The 16,928-nt window shown below is 39.3% G+C and overlaps 3 protein-coding genes across 4 annotated transcripts in view; 1 reads left to right on the plus strand and 2 right to left on the minus strand.

The window, feature by feature from the left end:
- znf532 (zinc finger protein 532) overlaps positions 1–779 on the minus strand; it is an 11,582-nt gene extending 10,803 nt beyond the window's left edge. For both annotated transcript variants that reach the window (XM_079658929.1, XM_079658930.1), the window contains exon 1: positions 603–779. The gene's annotated coding sequence lies outside the window, so the exon portion shown is untranslated. The remainder of the gene's footprint in view (positions 1–602) is intronic.
- A 6,671-nt stretch (positions 780–7,450) lies between these two features.
- On the plus strand, positions 7,451–8,988 carry LOC307025169 (uncharacterized protein). Its single transcript, XM_079659782.1, has 3 exons — positions 7,451–7,941; positions 8,470–8,672; positions 8,754–8,988. The coding sequence occupies exons 1-3, from the start codon at positions 7,818–7,820 to the stop codon at positions 8,805–8,807; spliced, it is 381 nt and encodes a 126-aa protein (XP_079515908.1). The 5' UTR covers positions 7,451–7,817; the 3' UTR covers positions 8,808–8,988.
- A 2,966-nt stretch (positions 8,989–11,954) lies between these two features.
- On the minus strand, positions 11,955–14,588 carry rx3 (retinal homeobox gene 3; the record flags this gene model as incomplete). The annotated part of the gene is made up of 3 exons (XM_079659906.1): positions 11,955–12,973; positions 13,755–13,984; positions 14,330–14,588. The coding sequence occupies 3 exons, from the start codon at positions 14,586–14,588 to the stop codon at positions 12,542–12,544; spliced, it is 921 nt and encodes a 306-aa protein (XP_079516032.1). The 3' UTR covers positions 11,955–12,541.
- Positions 14,589–16,928: the final 2,340 nt, after the last annotated feature.

A 16,928-nucleotide genomic window follows, 5' to 3' on the forward strand; every position in this document is an offset into this window, starting at 1 on the left:
TATGATGTCACAGAGGTGCACTCCGCCTGTATGGTCAACTCTCCACCTATCAGGGGAATGAGAGGTTGCCGTGGCATGGCAACAGCATAGCAACAGCATGGTAACAGCATAGTAACATGACGCTTGTGCCTCGCCGTCAGCTCCAGCTCATGCAAAGACAGAGCTGGAGTGAGGCAAAATGAGGCATGGCTAAAATGCATGATCTGTTTGGTATTTTGAAAAATAAAACTTATAAATATACCTTATATAGGTATGGCCCTACAATATATTATTCAAATATAGCATGATAGGTCCCCTTTAATGTTAGAAAAGGCTCAATCTGGCACCTTGGCCTGTTTCTACCCCAGTGCTTTCACCATAGACACACTGCTAATCACTCTGAAATATAAAGAACCTTCATGCAGCCTACAGCAGCAACAATATCATATACATAAGGATTGTAGAAACACCAGATTAGAAAATCTGATGTGGTCAAACGCAGGCCATTTATGCAACCCTCTCCCCAGATTCCCCTGAAATTAATGCCACACCTGCCAACAGATGCCACCACAGAGACACACATAAACATGCACTACATGCATATATAGTTAAATGTGGCATACCCTTGTCAGATTTGTTTCCACTTTGAGAGATATTCAGGGAAAAATAGTCTTCCTGAAGAGGCCTCAGCACTTGCCTTTACTCAGCCCCATCCTACTCCTCCTCCCCTCCCCCTCTTCACACTCTCCTTCACTGGGTCAGTCCTAGATGTTAGTCCTAGTCCGGGCCTTGTTTTCTCCTGAAGCCCCCGCCACCACCACCACCATCACCTCTATGGCCGTGCATGAAGGGACGGATGGAGAAAGGGGGCAGTGTTCAGCAGGCGAATCAGGCCCTTTGTCTCTGTCTGAGCAGGGGGGCGAGGGGACTCTCCACTCTGGCTCTGGAGCAACAGCAGCAGCAGCTGGTGCAGAGGAAGAAGAGAGAGAGTGGGATATGGAGACAGAGGGAGGTGGGGGAGATGGAGAGGAAGAAAAGGAAATGAGCAGGAGAAGATTATAATAAGGGCTTGAAAAAGTACACTACATTTCAGGTACCATAGCATAGCCATATGATAGGCTGATAACTTGTGTCAATCCTGCACATTTCAGTAACATTATATATTTACAACAGGATGTATGAATCGCAGAGGCCTCTGTTTAGGCCCAACTGCTCCATTTGCATGCTGTTTTGGCCAAAGTCAATAGGTCTCATGTCTACTGGACAGTGTTGTAACCTTTGATGCAACAGCATATACATACACACATACACACATGCAAACTAACAATAACAATGATATATGAAAGTAGAGGGTTACATTCCAGTCCGAAATAATTAACTCCAGATACACTAATTAGCATAATTCTTTTTCCTACACGTAACTAATCGTAACTCATAACCATGCTATTTCACAAATTCTAATAAGAGCATATTCGCTTATTCATGTTACCCACACAGTACAGACACAGAAATAACATTAATACAAGGCAATTAAAGAGAAAAATAGAGCATCATATCACACTTCATGTGCCAGATAAAGTGGCAAAGGAAACACGATCAAATAAAGTATTTCATAACCTACCTGCAAGACTGCTGTGAGGCTTTCAACTGTCTCTGTTTGGCCTGCTACCAGTCCCTGATACATCTGGCAGACATATCAAACACAGCCATTAATGCTGCAGAATACACTTAGCCTTCATTGTATAAAGAATAAAGACAGATTTATTCACCAGACAACACAAATGCATGTTATACACTGCGAGGCAGTTGGATAGGTGCATATCATGAAAGTGTGACACATTCAGTGCACGGGAGGAGGCTGAGGGTGGTGCCTACAAAAATGTAAAACTGTATAAAACAGAAAAAAGAGAATGCATACTGAAATGAAGTATGTGTTTGCATAAAATAGTATTTTTTAAATTACTAAAAAAGTGAATATTTTCTGATTCTGCAAATCTCAGATCCTCAGGCAGTGTGTATGGGGCCCTAACTGAGGAAGTCATGTACCCTTTAGTTTTTTCTTCTCTTTCCATCTCTTGTGTAACAAAAGTAAAGAAAACCAATATGTTTCCTTAAATCCAGCGCTAACTTCAAGGATTCTGATTGGACAGCTGCCAGGGGGTTTAGTCGTGACGAGCAGCAAGGACCTCATAATGACAATCTGTCTGTTTTAATTGACACTTCACTGCTGAATGGCCCTTCTTAAAAGGATAATTTTCACGTTTTATGAAGCCGATATTATCACAGGTTTGACACCACCATCAGAACACTTAATGTATCAAATGACATTTTAAAAGAATGAATTAGAAAAGAGACAGATGAGATCACTTATTCCTCACTTTGTTGAGAATGTACTAAATTACCCCCCAGAAACATGAGAATATTTCTATTTTGTGTAATATAATATCATAGAATTATATTAAACATTTATAATTTATAGAGCAAATTTATATCAAAATGTTATATTATATGTGTTATATACAATTTAAGAAATGTATAACTCATCATAAAATTACATTTACTGAGTCAATCCTAAATTCACCCCACAGTGCCATCTGCTGTTTCTACTCAACAAATGAAGTTAAATTAGAGGAAAACAGGATTGTGTAGTAATTGTAACATTATCCACTCTTAAGTTTTATAGTTGTTGTTTTTTTAATTGTGTGTTTTTGAAATTAGTTCAGCGGCCGGAAGTAGGGGATGAAGGGCCGGCAATCATGAGTCATGATTGGTTGTTAGTGAACTCATAAGGAGGTTGAATATTTAACTCCAGAAATCAGTCTTTTTAATAATGTCTGTGCATTATTAAAAAGGTAATTACCTTATAACAGATGTATTGAAGGTGTTAAGATTATTATCACTAGAACTCCGTGATTTTTGATGTATTTCTTTGTATGTTCATATACGCAAAATAAAGCAACATATTTCTTCTGTTGGCACTTCCTGATACTGGCCTTGGACCATAAGTGACTCATCCTGCTTTGTTAAGGTCATCCTTGGCCAGAAATATTCCCTTTAATATATTTAATATAGGTTGTGTGTGTGGGGGGGGGTTTTGACATGACAATACCCAGAGGAAGTCTCCAACCTTTTCAACACAAAATGTTACTTACCTGCGTGGACTTCTTATCTGTCCGCATCTATTCTCCTCCTGCAGCAATCTGTCTGTCAATACCGTCATGAAAGGGATCAGTCAAGTAAGAGAATTTCACACAGGCACATGCGTGGGCTCCTCTGTGTTTGAGGACAGCTTAATTCACACTGTTGACCTTTCCAGGGGGATAAATACACTGTAATAAACTGCATTGATAAAGGATGTGGACTATGCATAACGAGCTGGCATATGCTACATTGTCAAATTCTTGTAACTGAGCGCAAGGCAGCGAAAATATGCATCATCACCCTTCAGGATCTGTGTTCCGACATAATCTTTGTTGATGTATTTTTTTTTAAACTTCTGCATCATTTCCTCTGCTTAGGAAATAAGGTGGTGTTTAGAAAACTACAGAGTGCATTTGGTAATTGCATATTATTTGTACTTTAATTGACTAATCAATTTATTCTGCCTATTACTTCTACTCCCCCTTTATTTCAGAGACAATTATTGTACTTACTTTGAAATCCAATAATATGGTGTAAAAATAAAACATCATTGTGAAATGGGGACCTTCTTCATTCTTTTATTTGGTGATAGTACTATTGTTCTTTTGTAAAATGTCGAGTGGACACATAATGTTATAGGTTACTTTTACACTTTGGCATAACCAGTGGTGGATATGAACTAAGTACATTTAGCTAATGTGCTGAAAGAGATAATTAATGGATTTTGTATTCCAGATCTATAAGTTGGCAGACACATTTAGTCAATACAATTCAAGTCAAAATGAAAAAAGATTATCCTCTCTAAACAAGAACAACAACATCAGTTGTAGCAGAACATATGATGACTGTATGTCTAGGTTCAAGGAAGGGATCTTTAATGTGTTGTCCTAAAGTAGACAATGTATTTTGTTTTATGGTAGGATCTGATGAAACTAAACACAAGGCAAAAGTACAAGTCAGGCTCCATTAATATTGGATCCTACACCCATGTTTCAAACCTGTTAGATCTTCACTACCTAATAAATGCTCCTTTTGTAACACAGGCTTTCTGTTGGAGACATTAACCTTAATGACTTCATCAAGGTGGTTTCTCTCAGACTTCAAAAATACATGTTGTGCAGTTACTTACCCCTTGGCTGGCCCCACTTTCTGATCTGCCAAGTCATTCTTTCCACTTTGAGTCCACTTTGAGTCCACTTTAAGTCCAAATGTGAAAACAACATCGATGCTTCTGCCAAGTGTAAGACCATGGACGCAACGGATATTTGCTTTATTGTTGTAGCGTAAAGATTCATTGCTATCCAAGTAAGGTACAATGGTTTTTATTAGGGATTTCGGCCAAGACTGTTTGATTCACTTGTACATTCCTAAGACATTTTAGCAAATAATAAAAATATAGCACTATTATAAAACTTTCCTACATACATTATGTCAATAGCCAGATCTAAAATGATGCAGACCTCCATTTGCAAATTTAAGCAAAACACACCTGAAATCTCCAACTAAAATGTAGCCTGTCAAGTGCATTGTGGGTAATGTAGGTGTCTTGACAAATAAGTTCAATGAGAGGAATACAAGACAATGTCTCTGGTTCTGCTGCGTCAATTTTATCTTTTAAATGATATCCCAGAGGAATGCAATGCAAATGTTGTGTAGTTTTCTTATTTCTCTTGATACATTATACTAAAATGTTGAACCCAGGCCCGGTTCCAGAACAAAATGACTCAGGTGCATCCGAGATTAGAGAGGGTGCAGTGGTGAAGTGCTATTTTTATAAGTGGGGAGTGGACCTAACACCCTCTGGTCCTCACCTCCTCTAGGAGGGTCCTCACCTCCTCTAGGGGTGTCCGGGGGCATGCTCCCCCGGGAAGATTAATTTTTTTAAATATTGAAGTTAAAAGCATCAATCTGGTGCACTTTGAGAGCAACATTAAGAGATCTATGGATCTATGTGCTCTTTGCTTGATTCATGCCTTCCCAGTCCCTTATCACGTACAAGAGCATGGCGCCAGTTGTTGTAGCCAGTTGTGGTGAAGGCATCTGACTTACTTGAACCGAAATGTCTACATGCATAGCAGAAGATGGCATCTTTTTTACATGAATATTACAGCCAATCTCTGTTTTGAAAACATGGGCTGCAAAATGAGCGCCTTACCCCACTGTACAGGCGAGTTGGGTACTTTTTTAAATATACCTGGGCAGGTTCTGTTTTGCCGAGGTCCTTTGGCACTTGCGGGCCGCTGAGGGGTGGCGCTGTTTGGGGCAACGAAGATCGCTGCGGCTGCTCAGCCTCCGTGGGCGAGGCGGGCAAAGCTGGCGAGTCGGGCGTTGCGGCCCGTCCACACAGCGGCGTGCGTTGACGCTTGCCGGCGGGCGTGTCTGAAACTCGACCAACAACCAATCACATGAATCTCACGCCCCTGACACACAAGCAGCGGTTTGATTGGCTAGAACTTGTACTGGCATATGATTCGATTGGCTGACGCTTCTGCCGAGGCGTCAAAAGTTGAACATTGCTCAACTTTTGCAGTGAGCAACTCCAGCAACGCTCCACGTCGCTTCCCACGATGCAGTTCGGCGAAAAGTGACGTCACCCCATTCAAAGTGAATGGTGAAGCGTCAACGCACGCCGCTGTCTGGACGAGCCGTTAGTGTCCACGACAGTGGCCGCGGGTAACGTAATGTCCCCATGATCTGAACTGTTATTACCTGCAGTAGATACAGTGTTACTGCTGGCGATAAGGGCTGGTTGTTTTAACCATTTTCTGATGTCCATCATTGAATGCTGTGCAAGCACCTTGCAGAGGATGAACGCGCAGCGGCACAGGTCACACGCACCTGACATAATAACGTTACTTACCGTTTAAATTGACCAAATAAATGCAGCAGACAATGTTATTCAACCACAATTACAATGTATTTTATTTCAACTATATTCTTCTTAATATTATTATTATTATTATTATATATTTAATTTTTTTTTTTTTTTTTTTTTCACTTTTCATTTTTGAAATGAGGGTGCATAACAACCAGTGTTGGGCAAGTTACTTTTAAAAAGTAACTAGTAATAGTTATAGTTACTGCTCTCAAAAAGTAACTAGTTACTTTATTAGTTACTGAATTATAAAAGTAACTAGTAACAAGTTACTTTACTTTAAAAATAATAACAATAAAAATACAAGTTTTTGGGTTGTTCTGTGGCACAGTAAGAGAAAAGACAATTCTCCATCATTGTAGCAATTATCATTATGAAATGTAGTGGAACAATAAAACACAAAAGATATGTTTAGACATTGGTGGAGACGGTGGAGTCTTTGACGACTAGTTTTATAGCCCCATGTACATTAGTTAGGTGCTTCAGGAGATTGGCATTGCTGTTATTCGATGTGGACAATGCTTTCTGTCCTGCACACAGTTTACATTTTACCGTAAGATTTTTTGCGTCCTTTATCCCCACAAATTGAAAATATTGGTTATATTTCCAAGTTGCAAATGCGCTGCTGCTCTCGCTGATACTTGCATCTGCCATTGTGTGTGTGTGTGCTGGTGGTGAGCCTTGCCGTGTGTGTGTGTTAGCATTAGCAAGTGTTCGTGTGTGTGTATTTTCCCCATAAGGCAAGACCCGCCCAACTCTGTCTCTGATTGGCTTACCCTGAAATGTTACCCCGCGTTAACCAATCATCACTCCTCTCTGGTTACTTTAACTTTTCCATGGTGCTGTGAGAGGACATGCTGTATTCGCCTGTAAATTACATCCACAGGGAGATTCGGTTCAGTTCCATCACATAATGTAACGCAGTAACGCACCCCATCCAAATCACAGTAACTATAACGGCGTTACTTAATGGGAATATGTAACTACTAACGCGTTACTTTGTAACGCGTTAGTCCCAACACTGATAACAGCTCAACTGAGGGTATAATGCACCCTTATGCACCCCCGTAGAACCGGGCCTGGTTGAACCATATACTTCACTTGATTTATTTGTACGTGTATTGCTACTTTTAACATTAAGATTTAGCATTCACAACAATAGAACACGTTGTGAAGATTCAATCTTGACTGAAAGGCCAAACAGTAGGCTATATAAAGTATTACAATATAAAGTCAACATCTTGCATTGTAATCAAAGTAGAGGGGCCATTGTGGAAGTCTACAATTAGCTTAAGTGTGCTTACATTTGGCTAATATTACATACAACTGGTTATATTACAAGTTATTCTTACGAACATGTTCTGAATAATTCCCATTTTCCACACACTATGAAACGGAAGCAATTACCCAGAAGTCCCGTCAATCATCGTGAGGTGACGTTGACACCTCCCGCAATCACTGGACAAACAATGACGAGCAATAATAATTACAGGCTATGGATGCTAATTTGTCATCATGACTTTCTCGTCTCCGTGGTACTTTTAAAAACAGCTGCTGACGTACAGTTGGTATCAGGAGGGGCATTTACTTTCATCATCGGTCATTTCTATCAAAGGCATCGGGAGTGTAACTCCAACAAGTCTGCTGCTGGAGCACTTCCCCCCCCCTGCTGCGATATCGGTTCACGCAAATACCGAGTATGGTGGAGACTTTCTGAAGTTAGATCAAACCAAATAACTGCGGGGAAAAAAGGATTCAGAAAGCTGCTGTTTAGATCTGACCTCTCTTCTGATAACATGGGCGGAGTGTGCGTGTGTTATTCATGGACTTGCAGACCGATGTGGCCACTTTTCATTATTCTGGCGACAATGCCCTGCATGCTGCACAGCTACGAGAGCCCTGCAGCTGCGGTGGGCAAAATGTATCCACGAGGCAACCACTGGGCAGTAGGTAAGATAAATGTCCTCATATTTAAACAAAAACTTAATTTAATATTGCATTTTAGATTCGTTTTTTCTTTATCTAATTATTTTTATAAATTAAATATCTCATATCAGATTTTTTTTAAAGCATAACAGTAGCCTACCTCCTAGATATGTTCTATGATATAATATTATATAATTATTGAGCTGTTTTAAAAAAAAATGTATTTTGTATAATAAGGCAGTCATATGCTTTCTCATCCCTGTTTAAGGTAACTCATATTTTACCTCTTAATGTAATGGAAAGATACATTTTTCTTTTTTTACTGTGTAGGTTAGTAAAATAAATGAAGTGAATGGAGAAAATAGAAAAAAAAGGCTGTGTCATTGAAGACATCGATTGAATAAATTGAGCAATGGCTAGCAATGGTGTGAAAATGAGTTACAAAAACTAATAATTACAGTTGAATTATAGATTATCATGTTGCAGTTGGACGACAATCAGATATTTTCCAGAATAGTTCATGTTTAACATTACGTCCTACTCCCCAGGTCATTTGATGGGAAAGAAGAGCATCGAGCCGCTGCAGGAGTCAGAGGGTGAGCGTGTCTACCTCTCTCCCTCAGAAGCAGCAGGGGTCACAGAGCGCCTGTTGGAGGCTCTGATGCAGCGAAAGGAACAGAAACCTGCAGACCGGCTGCTCCTGCTGCACAGCGGCTGGAGACAAGAGGAAAGAGACAAATATCTCAGAGAGGTCAGTGTGTGGGCCATCAGTTTTCTTCATATGTGACGATGTTTGAAAATAAGATCTTATGGATGTATTTCTTCATCATAGATGTCAAACCTGCTTCTTCTGGCTTTGAAACTGCGAGACAATGGTTCCACCTGAATGCAAGACGACTTCCCTCGAGTCATCACAAAATACAAACTTGTGCCCTAGTCACTTATTAATTTAAAGTGTATATTTTCTTCTGCTATAAGAGTACGCTGGAAACCATATGTTTGTTTTCACTCATTTAAAATATTTTAATATGCACATCATGCAGCAGTTTGGTTGTGAGCTGATAGTGTGGAATAAATGTAACGTTGTGATAACTGCATTGTGGATGTCTCTTCATGCTTTGCAATGTCTTTTCACTGTTCTTTCTTAAAGGTTACCTATTATGCAAAATGCACTTTTTCATGTATTTTATACATACATATATATGTCCCTGGTTTGTAAGGAGATTCACAAAGTGACAGAAAATACAACCCTCTCACTTTTTCTTTCTCACCCACATCTCTCAAAACGAGGGTTCAACGGAGCTGATCCAGATTTACTGCGGGCTTGACGTGATATTGGAAATGAGTGACGTGCATTGGAAGTAATATGGTCTGTGTTTACATTACACATACAAGCATTGCCAGCACTTAGCTAACGTCTTTAGAGAATATGTGTAAAGAAGCTTGATATAAAAGGTACTTGTGGTAAAGAGAGAAAACGTTTGAGCTCCTGTTTCAGAAATAGTGCTTGATTGGGAACATGGCGTTTAATCACAGCAGCATTTAGCTGAGTTTCTGCCAGTAGCAGTGGCGTTTTTATATGTACAAAAGTGGTGGGGCACAAAAAACGTAGATGTTTATATATAAGCTTCTGCAGTGACGTGCAGTGAGTTTCATGGCTGGCACTGGCACTGGCACTGGCATTGACTCTTCAGGTTTACAAATATTATATTTGGACCTAAATCAAAATATTCTATTATTTTCAAAAGCTATTTTAGTCTGATGCTTCGATTAATTTTAAACAGACGGTTCAACAAAAAGATACCCCAAGCATGTAATTGTATAATTTAAATATTGGATTGTTCTCTCTTAGTAAAATCCCATTTTCAATAACATTGTGGCCTTACCTTGACTTGAAGATGAAGTCCATTTGCCTATCCCTCTGGACAAAAATCTCTATTATCTTCTTGTAGTTTCAAAAGTCGAATCATAAGTCTAATCGATAGATTTATGATTCGAAAATTATAAAAGTAGGGTAGACATGTGGGTATTATCCGGCTGAACAAAACATGCATTTATCTAACAGGTACGCTTCCCACAGATCTTATTTCCAGCTATTTTCTAAAATCTTATAGAAATCTCATTGCTTTTTTGTCGAGGGAAGCCATGCACGGCTTACTTCCGGGTTTTAGGACGCGTCACTGCACCTCTCTCGTGTCCTCTTCACACACCACACTTTTCGCGGCACACGTACTTACAGCCAATCAGTTCTGAATTATGTGAGATGACGTATGGTGGGGATGGCAGCCCAGTGCCCCTATGGTCATAATTTTTTTGCCACACACATTAAATGGAAAAATACTCTGAGCATGCACAGTGTAGTTTTTACAGTCACCATTAGACAGTGTGAGGGAGGGGCATGATCGGGTTTTGTCCCACATGGCTCTAAACAGCTCAATAGGCACACACTGTAGACACTAATTAGAAGAACACAGACTAAAACAGCAATGTACAGACGAATCAGATGATTAAACATGATCTTAAAATATATTTTTTAATTTATTTTTTTGCATTTTTTTGGAATCATTATTTGTAATACTTTCTGCTAACACTATGTGGGGCTGTGCCCCACCTGCCCCTAATGACCAGTCGCCACTGGCCAGTAGACACCCTTCTCTTCACAGAGCTCACCGCTCCAAAGGGGCGTGGCGAGCAGCAGCTCGGTTAAATTTAAAGCTACAGACTCAGAATCAGCACTTTAGTAACAGGGCTGAAATAGAGGGATGTGAGGCATGGCTACAATGGGTGATCTGTTTGGTACTTTGAGCAAAACAATTCAGAGAGATGTTTTGTATAGATATGGCCCTATAATATATTGTTCAAATATAGTATAATATGGGACCTTTAAAATCTGCACTCCAACTGCAAATAAAATATAATGTGGGACCTTTAAAATATGAACTCCACCTGTACAGTAACCAGTTTGTGCCACCAGATGGGAAAGAAGAGCATCCACATTTTGAGAAACTTCATTTTAAGGTGAAGCATTTCATGATTATAATTACAGATGACAAGAGCAGTTTATGGTCCATTCAGTGAGCTTTGATGCTGCTTCTTCCTCATCAGAATAAACACAAACACACCCCAGTGTGTATTTAGGACAGTAGGATAAATGATGACTATTATTAGCCCACAGGGGTTGCAAGACAATAGGAAATGCTAATTGAAACAATTTGGTTACACACATCTTTTTTTCTTAAAGTGTTCTCTTCTGTCCTCATTTGTCGTGGATGATTGGCCAACAATAGAGGTACGAGCCACTTTCACCCCGTCATTATGAGTCTAATCCCAGGAGCGAATAGGATACACTTTACTGGAGTTAATGAAGTGGAAATAAGTGGGTTGATAAACTATATGCAAATCAGAGAGAGGAAGTCTGGGAGTTTAAGCCGCCTCTTTATACCACCCTTCTTTGTCTTTAAATTAAATGATTAAATGTTATTAAACTTGATACCTTTTGTAGTTTGAGGATCGGCCTTATTACATCGTGTTTAGACAATATTAACAAATTAATCTCATTGTGAAAAAAAGAAAGAAACTCCTAAAACTGTCAATCGACTTTCCCCTTGTAACAAGTTTTATATTTAGTGTTAAATTGATGTTTTATTGATAATGTTTCTCAACAAGGATAGTCATGTTAGAGGAATCCACCACTAAGGGGTGCTGTATTCACGTACTTCCACTCTGTTGCAGATGTATGATACTCAAATATGTTTGACATAAATTTGATTTCAACAGATGAACTATATAAATGCTGTATTGCAATATATTTCCTTTCGCATCTCCTGAACATTTTATTCATTTTGCCAATTTGTGACAAATTGCCCATTAAATGTAAAACATTCTATAAAAAAAACATGCCAGCCACAATTTGTTTGTGAAATGTACATATAAAGTTTATTGTGTAGAGAAAATATTCACATATAAAAAAAATCTTTTATGATGAAGATCAAAAAGCAGCAGGGACAAATTAATTAAAATGAGGAGTGCTCCATTTACAAAAGAAGAATAAATACTGATGGGTTATAATGGATTTGTTATATCGGCAACGTAACACGGATAACAATGGGATGGGGCTGAATGAATGTAAAGTAAAACAGCTTATAGAGGAAAGCACCAGATCATCAGTGTAGTTTTCATCATTTCACAGGAATTTCAGTCATTTTCACAGATTTTCTGATATCTAAGAGTTTCTTAAGGGTGACATTTTCCTCTAAGTCTCCCTTGGCATTCATAAGCAAAAAACACACATCATGATGTGGTTGTAAATAGACACAAGGACATTTTAAGTGTTTATTATGTCTGTTAATACCTCAGCTTACTGGCAGGCGTGAATTATAGTTGTATCTTGTATTCACTTACAACTTTATTGAAGTGTGTTATAAATCATTTATTCAGTATTTATATCCTGCTTATGAATGCTAAATAGTGAGAAGTAAATTATTACCCTTATTAGTGACGAGTCTCTAATCCTGCAGTTTTCCCTCTTCCAAAAATAACAATCCCGTCATCATGAGGAGTCCGTTTCTCAAAAGATGCAGCATGATGCATTCTGGGTCCATTTGATACCTCCCCTCTTCATCACCACGTCTTCCCAATAGACTGAATATGTTCCTTTGCCCTCATCCTCAGTGAAGCAATGCTGGTGTTCCTGGGGTCAGCAGAGCAGTGGTAGGCGGGGGGCGGGGGGCACATGGAGCCCATGTGGGGCAGGTGATGGCTGTGTCCCAGGAAGGAAGCCGGCATGGAAGAGGCCATTGAGGGTGGAGGAGAGGGGGTGTAAGTGCCCGGGAGGCCCTGTGAGCCTGTGATGAAGCCGGGCAGAGATTGCAGAGAGGTGGAGGTGGTGAGGGAGGTGGAGAGCCAGGGGTCCAGCTGCAGACTGGAGCCCAGGGAGCTGCTGGGGGAGCGGCTGAAGGAGAGCAGGGAGGAGGAGGTTTCCTGCAGCTTGATGGAGCTCACCTCCAGCTTCTCCTGGCGACGCCACTTGGCCCGTCGGTTTTGAAACCACACCTTGAAAGTAAGAGGAGGATTTTAATTTTCAATTCAATTCAAATGTATACAGCTTCATTCCTTTATCCAAAGGCATTATAACAGAAAAGAGAAGAGAGGGAAAGAAAACAACACTTTTAGAGCTAAAAACAAAATCTTTAAAAAGCACAAAAAAACGAATATTGTGTAAAAGTCTTTGAAAATTGAGAAATCTGGAGGTTGACAATTATCAGTTACTAAACAAAGCACTTAGGATTTAAAGTTATATAATTGTATAATCATTAATAAGGGATTGTTACAAATATAATATTGAGAGAAATTTATTTCATTATTGAAACCATGATGAAAGCTATAATTGAAGTTTAATATTCTGTGAATACATTTTAAATATACATTTCTAAAATAAATTAAATCAGTTTTTGCTGTTCCTTGAAAAGTACAAAATGCACTGATCCAAACAATGTAATTTCTATCAGGTTTATTAGGTTAAAGATGACAAATTAAATCACTTTGAACAAAATAATTGCGCAATGTTACAACTTGGTTCTTTATTGGTCTTTTTTTATACATCTTAAATGTGATGTAGTAAAATAAGATCTACACAATATAAACTTTAAATCGAAAATTTCCAAAATGCTTTTGGAAACACTTTTTGGTGCTCTTCTATATTTCTCTATATTGCCACAAATTCCTACTCACTTTTTTTTTTATAGAGACATGGTTCCTAATATATGGCGGCTGAATACATGTGGCTACTCAGTGAGAAACAGGCCGATGGCAGAGTTAGTTTCTGGGACTTTACCTGCACTCGGACCTCCGGCAGGTTGACCTTCAGAGCGAGCTCCTCTCTGCTGTACACATCCGGGTAATGGGACTTTTCGAAAGCTCTCTCCAGTTCGTGGAGCTGGAAGGTGGTGAAAGTAGTCCGGTTACGACGGTGTTTCTTCTTCGAGCTATCGTCATCCGACAGTTTTCCGTCCGGAGAGTCCGGGCACACCGAGGCTTCCGCGGCGCCGCCGGAACAACAAACACCTGCGGGGAGAGGAGAGTGTGAGCACTGGGAGAAACAGCCGGGACAGCTGAGCAACATTTATTTAACATCTAAAATATAATTATTTTAATGTTGTCTTCTTTTTTGGTATTTTTTAAATCTTCTGAAAGATTCAATAATGTGCGCACTATCATGAAAATTAGACCTGACTCCAAACTAATAACAAGTGGTTGCGTTTCATCAGAAATAGGCTAAGTCTAAATTGAATATAAAGTTATAAAGGTAAGCCTCTCTTTTACAGATATATAACATGACGTGTTGTAGATTATACACTCTTTACACTTAATTTAGTTATTATTTTTCTGGAGAAAAACAACGAAACTTACTGTCAAAACTTTCTGAAGAATGACTTTTCTTCAGTGGAGACATAATGACATTCCGCTCAGCATCTTTCACCAGGACTTTCTCCGTCACGCCGTAGCAAGCGGACTTGTGGAAGAGCTGGTCCTCTTTAAATCCCAGTATGGCGTCTATGCTGTGGATTGTGGCCGGGTTGTCACCCGGGCTCTGGACGGAGCGTGCGGAGGGAGACAGGCGCTCATCCATCATCATCATCACCTGGGAAGCTGATCCAAGAAGCCACATTGGTCGAAAGTCCCAAAAAATAGTCGGAATAACGCTGCTTAAAGATTTGCAACTAGGCTATTCAAATATATAGCTACTCTTTGTGCTTGGTAAAGTTGTAAATTGCAGAGCCAAGAGTGGAGAAGTTACGCACAAGACTCCAGTATGCCCGTCTTGCTCAGTGGATAGGGAGCATTTTCTGAGGGGGCTTTTAAAGCAGTGCCGGCTGTAAGACCCCCTACCCATGTGGCACCCCCCTCCTGCACGTCAGAAAGGGGACGTCCTGTTGGATTTGGCCCCGGATTTAGGGGTAACTGTGCGCCCATGCAGGCACCAGTGCGCACACCCTGCCCGTAACTCCTCCCCATCTTAAGTGCATCAGTCAGTGTTGGCTCTAAACCTACTTACATAAATCTTAAAACCATCTTTCCACTCCTCCAGATGTCATGTTCATGTCAGTCGGCGAAAAAAAGAGGAAGATTAGGCCCACAGAGGCACAGATTAAGGTACAACAAAATCATAATTACAAGATTTCTGGTCAGGACATGGATTGCAAGATGACAGCTTAATATTTAATCAAAGATATTGTAGCCAAAAAAGAAAGACATTTCATTTAGTTTATTTGTTTTATTGACCTTAAGGACAAATCATGCACCTCCTGACACATGTTGATTAAACAAGACTTTTATAGACTCATTAAAATAAATGAAATGTAATTAATAAATCATATTTAAAATAAAAGGGGATTCTCTAACCCGTTTTTCATAAGTGTTGAGTCAATTAGGGTTACAAAGCCCAAACGACAACACATTTTGGCTATAACCACTTAACAGCAAACAAAGATTGACAGCAGTGTGGTAATCCTGCTTAAAGGGATTACATTATTTTACTCAAAAGAGTTAAAACCCTTAAAACTATTTAGCTTCTCCTAATTACAGAAGGTGACCTTATCCTTTGTTTGGCTAATGGGAGGGGGTCAGAGGGAGAAGCATGCACTGTTCTAATTAGCAGCAAAAAGTTGTGACTTGATGCAAAAGTTTATATAGCAAAGGTTCTTGAAGAAGCTCTATTGTTTTCTTGTGGCTGTGTGGAGCTTGGACAGCGTTTAAGGTACACATTGAACGCATTATAATCGTTTCTTGAGGTCTATACCTGAAACGTTTATTTGAGTTTGAATTGACTCAGTTGTATTGATAAATTTGAAAAATACGGTGTCTGTCAGATGCTGGTTAACCTTGAAAGATGCTTGAACACAAGCTGAAAGAAGCTTCAACATAATAACTTTCAGTTTGCACAAATTAGAAAAGGAAACAAGTTAGAGAGAAAAAGTCTTGCGTGTTTCTTATGTGTGCTATTCATCTCAAGTCAAACCTAATTTGAAAGTGAAAGTTCCACAATCTGATCATGGTGCTTATTCTACAATTTGTTCAATATTATTATAAGGAATAAAACATTTTTAAAGTAACAGTTTAACATTTTGAAAAGAAAGGCCACTCTTGTAATTGTCTGGTAAATGTTGCTACAGCAAGCAGCTGGTTAGCTTAGCTTAGCATAAAGACTGGAAACTGAGGGAAACAGCTAGCATGGCCCTGTCAGAATTTTGTTTTTTAATGGGCCACAACCCTTTAAGCTAATTAATTTAAACGTTACAATTGCGACATTGATCATCACACTAAAAATAAGATGTTAAGGTAATGTGTGTTTTTTTCCCAGGGGTTTTTGTGCCAGGCTTTTCAGTGAATCAGTTTATTTTAGTTTGACTGTTTCAATTGTTTTTTTGCTTTTTTGCTTTTATTGGACAGATTGAAATTGGAATATCAGGAATCAGTTATAACAGATAAAACATGTTAGTTAAATGAGCTTTAGAAGTGTCGGTAGGTGCTTTTGGTTTCTTTCAGTTGGAGCTGCTTCATTGGGTTTGCAGTCTTGTGCTAAGCTATAAGCTAACAGTTGCCTAGCTGTTACTCTATGAGAGCAATACTGCTGATATAACTCCCTGCAAAACAACAGGTTTATTTCCAAATGTGTCTTACAACAGCTAACATTAGCTAGTGCTGAAATAGGACTGAATAAGTGAGTTTAATTTAGACGTTATATTTTTCATTGACAGGCTCTGTCCTATGACTATTTTTTCATCCTCTTTTTCTTGAACAAGTAGAATGCGATTTCTGCAGAACTTCATTTTGTCCGGAGCTATTCTCAGATCCACAGAAACAGAGAGAAAGAGAGCGCGGTGCACACGCTGAAACCTTGTCTCTGCTGATCCTATTAGATGATAATCTCCAGACTTGCAAAGCCGTTTAAACTTGGGTTCATGTGAAACCAAACTTGGAGTCCTCCTCCACCCCGTTCTGCCTAATC

Source organism: Notothenia rossii (genome assembly GCF_949606895.1).
Source record: "Notothenia rossii genome assembly, chromosome: 11".
NCBI classification, from domain to species: Eukaryota; Metazoa; Chordata; class Actinopteri; order Perciformes; family Nototheniidae; genus Notothenia; species Notothenia rossii.